Genomic DNA, 8,297 nt, shown 5'->3' with positions numbered 1-8,297 from the left:
AGCCCTGGCTGTCCTGGAACTCACTCTGTAGAGCAGGCTGGCCTCGAACTCAGAAATCCGCCTGCCTCTGCCTCCCAAGTGCTGGGATTAAAGGCGTGCGCCACCACGCCCAGCTTTGATTGTTTTTCAAGACAGAGTTTCTCTGTGTAGCTCTAGATGTCTTGAAACTCGCTCTGTAGACCAGGCTGGCTTCAAACTCACAGAGATCCTCCTGCCTCTGCCTCCTGAGGGCCGGGATTAAAGGCTCCACCTCTGGCTTGCAAATGAGGCTACTTTGACTTCTTTTCCTATTTGTATCCTTTTCATTTCCTTCTCTGGTCTTATTACACATTCCAGCTAAGCCTTCAAGCTCTGTGTCATATTCCTGATTTTAGAGGAAATGTCTGAGGCTTCCTCTGTTTTGCCTATGTTGGCCATAGGTTTATTGCGTGTGGCCTTTCTTGTGCTGAGATACGCTCCTTCTAGCCCTAGTCCCTAGTCTCTTCAGAGCTTTGTCAGATTTTGAAATTTGCCAGATTCAGTGTTTGAAAAGATATAAGATTTTGTCACATGCCTTTCCTGCAGCTATTGAAAGGATTGTGTGGTTTCGGCCTTGCCTATTTACATGCTGTATTCCATTCACTGTCTTGCATATAGTAAACTGTCCCTGCCTCTATGGGATGAAGACGCTGGGGGTGAAGAGTGTTCTTTTTGATGCATTCAGTTCCGTTTGCAAGGGTTCTATTGCAAGTTTTTGCTTCTATGTTCATAAGACAGACTGGCCTATACTTTTCCTTTGTGTGTGTATTTGGTTCCATGGTGCTGTGAGTTTAGGAACATTCCCCCATTTTCCACTGTATGAAATAGTCTGGGAAGGATTGCTCTTAGTTCTTTTTTATATGAAGGCCACTGACTTTATTAATCTAAAAGTCTTTATAAGGACAGTGACTGATTTTACCAGGAAAAAAAAAAAAAAAAAAAAAAAAAGGAGCCAAAGGGCATCCAACAGATGGTGAAGGGAGGGAGAAAGGGTCAGGAGTCCATTCAGGAAGGCTGGTAACTGTTGCCATGGAACTGCAGAGGGAGGTGGAAGGGGAAGGCATGCAAGGGCAATGACTCCAGAAAGGGTGAAAGGCTGAGTGGAGAGAACTCCCAGAAGACCCAGGAGTACATAGGGGGTGAGTGTGACAACAGCAGTCTTTTCCATCATGGAGGGCAGAGAGAAGCCCAGCCCTGCTGCAGACTCTAGGCTGTGGCTGGAGGGCTAAGGGGTCCCCAGAGAACGTTACGAGACAGCATCATACCTTTCTTGAAGGCACCCAAAGAAGTCCCTGGCCTGCTTGGCCTTGGCACTGCATGTGTCTTTCCGCCATTCTTGGGAAACGTTTTCATCTTTGTTTAGCAGAAGTGGCCAAGGACCACATAAGTCTTATCAAAGCCGCCTTTCTCCGGCTTCTTGTCCAGGGCTTCGCCTCTCATGGCTGGGCTCCCCACGCCCCCACGGCCCCCTTTATCCAGCTTCTTGTCCAGGGCTTCGCCTCTCATGGCTGGGCTCCCCACGCCCCCACGGCCCCCTTTCTCCGGCTTCTTGTCCAGGGCTTCGCCTCTCATGGCTGGGCTCCCCACGGCCCCACGGCCCCCTTTCTCCAGCTTCCTGTCCAGGGCTTCGCCTCTCATGGCTGGGCTCCCCACGGCCCGTCCCACACCCCTCCCCCTCCCCCTCCACACCACCAGTGGGCTCTGCCACAGAGTCTTGGTGTAGAGTTTGAGACATCTTGATCGGGTTTAATCAGCAGCTCCGTCTCTGTAATGGCTCCTCTCACAGCCTGGGCTTTCTTTTTTTTTTTTTTTTTCTCTTTTTTTTTTTCTGAGCCTGGGCTTTCTTGACTGGGTGTTTGTCTTATTTCTTCATCAGTTTCGTTGCTTGTTATAGTAATATTCAAGTTGCTTGTCTTAGTTTATTTTTGGTAGATCACATATTTCTAGAAAGTCATCCATTTTTCTTAGGTGTTCCAATTTAATGGAATATACTTTTTCAAGGTTTGTCCTTAGGACTTCCTGAATTCTATCGGCATTTGTTGTAGTACCCTCCTCCTTCCTTAAATTGGTGCTGTTTTTATTGTATCGCATAGCTTTGGTATGCTATGTCTTCATTTTCATTGCACTCTAAAGTTTTCTTCCTTTCTGATTTCATCAGTAACCCAGTTGTTCAATCTCCATGAACACTTACCCTTTGCTGTAGTCTCATGGTCTTTCTTTTCAGCCCTAAGATTCCTTTGAGTATCTTAGAGATGGCTTAGTGACCATGAATTCCTGATTGACTCATGGAAAATTTTCCTTTGCCCTTCAATTATAAGAGATAGTTTTGCAGCTATAGTAGTCTGGATTATCAGTTATTATCTCTCAAAGGTTGAAATTCTAAGGTCTCCTAATTTTGTTTTTTTTTTAGATCAGACATTGTATCCAGCTATTTGCTACTATAAATTACAAATAACACGTCAGTGTAGTCATATAACTATATAAGATGCAAGCAAAAGAAATATCTACCTAAAAAAGATTTATTTTTATTTGTAGGTCTGTGTGCCTGCATGAGTTTATGAGCACCGTGTTCATGCAGGTGCCTGCATAGGGCAGAGAGTGTCAGATCCCCTGGACTTGAGTTACAAGGGGTATTGAGCTGCCTGATGTGGGTGCTGGGAACCATCTCTATGACCCCAGAAATCCCACTTCTGTTTTCCAGAGGATAAACAATGAAACAAAGTGTGTACCATGCTTATTTACTTTCAGAGTGCTTTATAGGGAAACCTAGTAATTGCTGAGTTGTAGAATTTCTTTGATTTTGGAATATATTCAAAACATTTCAGAAGTGGTCAAAGTAATCAAACATGCTTGCCTTTGTAGCTTTTCTTGCTCCTTTTCTTTGCTTGACATCTTTTTAAAAAAATTTTATTTATATATTAATACATTGTAGATGTCTTCAGACACACCAGAAGAGGGCATCAGATCTCATTACAGATGGTTGTGAGCCACCATGTGGTTGCTGGGATTTGAACTCAGGACCTTTGGAAGAGCAGTCAGTGCTCTTAACTGCTGGACCATCTTTCCAGCCCGCTTGATATCTTTTTGTTATTTGTCTTTGATAGGCTGTGTGGTTCCAGGGGCTGGGGCAGTGGAAGTTGCGATCGCAGAAGCTCTTGTTAACTACAAGCACCGTGTGCAGGGAAGAGTCCGCCTGGGGATCCAAGCCTTTGCTGATGCCTTACTCATCATCCCGAAGGTATAACTGTCTCCTGGCCAGATAACAACTGGGTCCACCTAAAGATCCTTGATTACAAATTGCCACCTTGCCCAACAGTTCTCAGAGTTAGAAATGCGCTCATTTGCATGTCCTGTTGTGCATAAATATTTTAGCAGCCCAGCAGAGAAACTGTGGGGATTGAAGCTGACAGACTTCAGGAGCTCCAGGAAGCAGTCAAGTTTTCCCTGTGTCTCAAAGCTCCTTTGGAAAGTTCAGCACTAACCAATCCTAATGAGCCATTTGGAACTCAAGTTTTGTTTGAATTTTTTATTTTAAGCAGAGATTCTTGTTTTGTTGGTGGCCTCCAAGATGCTATTACTTTACTTATGGTAAGTGAAGGGCTTGAAGATGTTTAGTGTCCCCAAACACGATTAGCTGGAACTTGTTGTAATTGAAGGAACGAAGCAGCAAGAGGACAGGGCTTGCCCTTCCTTTCTCTTTGCCTCTGTCAGCCATCAGTCATGTAGACATATAGAAAGATGTTTCATGTATGCTATCACCATGAATTCAGTCATTATTAGCATTGTTAGCTAGCAAAGACTTAAATAATTTATATCACAATTATTCATAATTTGTGGGTTGTTTGTGAATTAGATGTCTATTTTTTTCTCTCCTCCAAGCAGCAAAGTCATTGAGTACTGTGTTTTTGACAGGAATTGGTGGCCCTGGTATACAGTGGTCCTTTTCTTTATCAGCTGCTAGTTTAGAAATTAGTCTAATGTGGAGTACAGGCATTTCCATCCATATTGCTACAGGTCACGGCTGTCCTTCTGAAGCTAGGGGACGCACAGTGCTGTGAATGCTCTGGTCTTTTTTAGCAAGTACTGGAAAAAACAAGAAGGCACATGGCTCAAGAGGCCAGAGGAAATAGAATAGACTTACATCTTTTATAAGGAAAGAAATAAGCTGACTGTAGTGGCACGTGCCTGTAACACCAGCACTAGGGAGGCAGAAGCTGGGGGGTCAGGAGCTCAAGGCAGTTTTTGCCACACAAGGGAAGAAGGAGTTCGAGGCCAACCTGGGCTATATGAGACCTTGCCTAAAAAATATCTAGGGGTGGGAAAAGTCTGGTGCCCTTAGAACTTAGTGCGGTGGTGTTCACTATTCAAGAATAAAATGGGTTAGGTAGATAAAGCAGTAATTTGATTTCGGTTGGGAATGGGATTCTTCTAAAGGAGATGGCCATTGTATTGTGGTTGTGTTTCACAAGCCTGAAGAATAGTGCCCCTTTTTGTACTCGATTTTCAAATCCATATATAAAAGTATTCCATACATGTTTTTTTTTTTTATTTTCATAAAGGTTCTTGCTCAGAATTCTGGTTATGACCTGCAGGAAACACTGATAAAAATTCAGACTAAACATGCCGAATCAAAAGAACTCCTGGGCATAGACCTGAACACAGGTAAGAAATTGAAGAAAAAAAAAAAAAAAATATATATATATATATATATATATATCAAGGACCCAAATCTTAGGGAGTGGTGGACTGAAACATTTTATTACACAAGTCTTCAGTGCATCCAGCTTACTCCAAAAATATTTAATATGCATAGGTGTTTTACCTATGTATATGTCGCCTGTGAATAATGTGCCTGTGGTGGTCAGAGGAGAGCATCAGATCCCTGGGACTGGGCCTGGACCCAGGTCCTCTGCAACAGAAACAAGTGCTCTCAACTGAGAAACACCTCACCAGCCCTGGAACAAAGATTTTTAAAATTTTATTATTATTATTATTATTTGGTTTTTCGAGACAGGGTTTCTCTGTGTAGCCCTGGCTGTCCTGGAACTTACTCTGTAGACCAGGCTGGCCTCGAACTCAGAAATCCGCCTGCCTCTGCCTCCTGAGTGCTGGGATTAAAGGCGTGGACCACCACTGCCTGGCTGAAACAAAGATTTTTTTTTTTTAATGTGGGTCCTGGGGGCCAAACTCAGACCCTGTGTTTGTGTAACAGTCAATGACAGACTTATCTATATCTCTAGTCCTTCCACTCCCACCCAAATGCTTAAAAAGATAGACTTATTGAGTGCTAATTATTTGGACTCATACTGGGCAAAATAGACTAAAATTGTGAGCTTCTCTTAGAGTGAAAACAGGCAGTAAACAGTAACCTTAACAAATAAATTATTTATCATCTGTAAGGATGATCATGAATGCTAAGTAGGGAGGGGAGGGAAGGGGGAAATTAAAACATCTGTACAGTACAAACTAGGAAGAGGTCTACTAAGGAGCTGACGGAACTGAGGGGTTGGTCATGAGGGGACAGCAGGAAGTGGTCGGCTAGAAGAAGGAAGGAGGTGACAGAGGTGACACCTCAGATTATAAGGTGGCGTATGGGCTGGGCTGAGGACTTCAGCTTTGTTTTCTTAATCCTTGTAATAAAATAAGGGGCAATTTTGCAACATAGTCCATATTTTAAATGATGATTGTGGCCACTCTCCACTCTGCAGAGAGCAATTAGCTGAACAACTAGCAGGTTAGAATTGCACTAGCTGTTGGAAAAGATGAGACAGAGCTGGCTATGAGTTGAGGGACTGTCCAGTTTTAGCAAAGTCAGGTTTGAAGGACTTATGGCCTTTTGGGGGAAAATAGTTCGATATATTCAGCTCAAGAAACAGATATATGTTGTTGGTAAGAGAGTAATCAGGCTGTAGGAAGTTTAAACTGGAAAAACTGGATGAGACTGCCTAGGATTATTTGTGCTGGATAGTTTTATGTGAAATTGACACAAGCTAAAAGTCACCTGAAAGGAGGAACCTCAATTGGGAAGATGCCTCCATAAGGTCAGGCTGTAGGCAAGCCTGTAGGACATTTTCTTAATTAGTAAGTAATGAGGGAGGGCTCAACCCATTGTGGGTGGTGACATCCCTGGGCTGGTCATTCCGGGTGCTATAAGAAAACAGACTGAGTAAGTCATGGGGAGCAATCCAGTAAGCTACTCCCACACCTTTCCATGGCCTCTGCATCAGCTCCTGCCTCCAGGTTCCTGCCCTGCTTGAGCTTCTGTCCTGACTTCATTTGATGATGAACTGCCATGTGGCAGTGTGAGCCGAATGAGCCCTTTCTTTCCCATGTTGCTTTGGTTGTGGTGTTTCATCACAGCAGTAGTGACCCTGACTAAGACACATACAGGGAGAGAATAGAAGAGCCCTGGACTGCATAGGTGCTCCAGCAGAAAGCTCACTTAGGGGACTGCATTGGTGCCCCAGCAGAAAGCTCACTTAGGGGACTGCATAGGTGCTCCAGCAGAAAGCTCACTTAGGGGACTGCATAGGTGTTCCAGCAGAAAGCTCACTTAGGGGACTGCATTGGTGCCCCAGTAGAAAGCTCACTTAGGGGACTGCATTGGTGCCCCAGCAGAAAGCTCACTTAGGGGACTGCATAGGTGTTCCAGCAGAAAGCTCACTTAGGGGACTGCATAGGTGCTCCAGCAGAAAGCTCACTTAGGCGAAAGGAGCCAGTAAAGAAAGGGGAACGTGGTGTCCAAAAGGCAAGAAGGAGTTGGCCAGAGGCTGTGATGAGCTGTCGGGTGCTGGTGGATGAGGCTGGCAGTCATCCACAGGGCTTATCATAGAGGTCAGTGATGACTTTGACAAAAGGAGTTCTGTAAGAGATTAATATTGTTAGAACTCACCAGTCAACATTGGCAGGGTGTGTCAAGATTGCTCAAGTAAGCAGATTGTCTTTACTTTGCAGGGGAGCCGATAGCAGCAGCAGAAGCAGGAATCTGGGATAATTACTGTGTGAAAAAACATCTTCTTCACTCTTGGTAAATTGGCAATGAAGAGAAAGACCTTTAGGGATGTAATTGATAGTTTTGAATAGTTCCCGTTATTTTTGTTTGGGAAACATTGTGACCTGTATGACACCATGGTCCCCGGCTACTGAGAGTAGCTGCTGTCCTCTTATCGTCTCTTCACATTGTGTTGGCAGCAGGGAAAGGCACAAGGAAAGCTAACCTTACCCTCACTGTTGGCTGGGAAGGGAGGCAGGAGCAACAGCAGCCTCTGTAGCAGGGGGCAGCAGCGACCTGCGAAAATTGGCGCAGATTTGCTGGGTATAAATTAGACTTCTGCCGAGTCAGCAAAGCGGGCGCCATTACAGGGTGAGGAGGGTGCTTCCTTCATAATATCTCTGTTTCATGAGTTCTCACTCCAACATGCTGAAGGGGAAATGCCCCCACCACATGCTGAAGATTGCTGGGGAGACACGGGCATGCTGTGGGAGGCTGGGCTCACTCTGATCCTTTCATCCTCAGCACTGTGATTGCCACCAACATCCTCCTGGTTGATGAAATTATGCGAGCTGGGATGTCTTCTCTTAGAGACTGATTGAATTCAAAATCAATTCATCTGGAAGACAAGATTTCATACGTGTCATACCCAGCAGTGTCACATGGCCTTAACTGTTAGAAAATAAAGGTAGTGCATGTCTTTTGGTCTCAACTGTTTGAAAAACACTTAATCAAAGCATAAAGAACACACAGATTTTCCCAGTAAAGAAATAGCAATGGTAATAGTTTCTGAGTCTTAACTCCCCACCCTGTAATATATGCTGTTTCAGTTTTCATAAAGAAAAATGTGTCATGATGCCTGTACCTTCTGGGCATAGGCTTGACAGTATCCCAGTCAATTCCAGCTTATCAGAGATCGTAAATGCAGTAAGACAAATGTTCTCTTTCCCCAAGAGTCCCTCAGGAACTTCCTGCAGCTGCTCCCTTACACATGTGACATCACTTGCAATATAGGTTTGGGTTCTTATGCACAGTCCCTGGCCCAGCCTGCTTACTATATAGTTTGTCATAGTTTGCTTAGCCTTTAAAAATGTGGGCAGGGTCTGGCTATGTGCCTGGGGCTGGAATTTAGAATCCTTCTGCCTCAGCTTCTGAATGCTAGTGTTATAACCCTGCCCTTTTCAGCGACCTGTGCTCTGCCCTAGCTCTGCTAGGCCTGACTAGACAGCAAGGCAGGCCCTCTGAAAAGGCAGGACTCATTGGCATTAGCTCTATGAGACCATTGCTT

At 44.5% G+C, this 8,297-nt stretch overlaps 1 protein-coding gene across 4 annotated transcripts in view; it reads left to right on the top strand.

The window, feature by feature from the left end:
* Cct6b (chaperonin containing TCP1 subunit 6B) overlaps positions 1-7,721 on the top strand; it is a 40,977-nt gene extending 33,256 nt beyond the window's left edge. For 2 of the 4 annotated variants that reach the window (XM_021213280.1, XM_021213281.1), the window contains exons 11-14: positions 3,123-3,256; positions 4,578-4,680; positions 6,973-7,045; positions 7,535-7,721. In XM_021213280.1, coding sequence (XP_021068939.1) covers positions 3,123-3,256; positions 4,578-4,680; positions 6,973-7,045; positions 7,535-7,607 — 383 coding nt within the window. In that variant the 3' untranslated portion in view covers positions 7,608-7,721. The remainder of the gene's footprint in view (positions 1-3,122; positions 3,257-4,577; positions 4,681-6,972; positions 7,046-7,534) is intronic. The other 2 variants (XM_029546337.1, XM_029546335.1) reach the window with 1 other exon arrangement.
* Positions 7,722-8,297: the final 576 nt, after the last annotated feature.

This window comes from Mus pahari, chromosome 14 (genome assembly GCF_900095145.1).
Source record: "Mus pahari chromosome 14, PAHARI_EIJ_v1.1, whole genome shotgun sequence".
Lineage (NCBI taxonomy): Eukaryota > Metazoa > Chordata > Mammalia > Rodentia > Muridae > Mus > Mus pahari.
The sequence above is the reverse complement of the archived record's forward strand: the minus strand, read 5'-3'. Positions and strand labels throughout refer to the sequence as shown.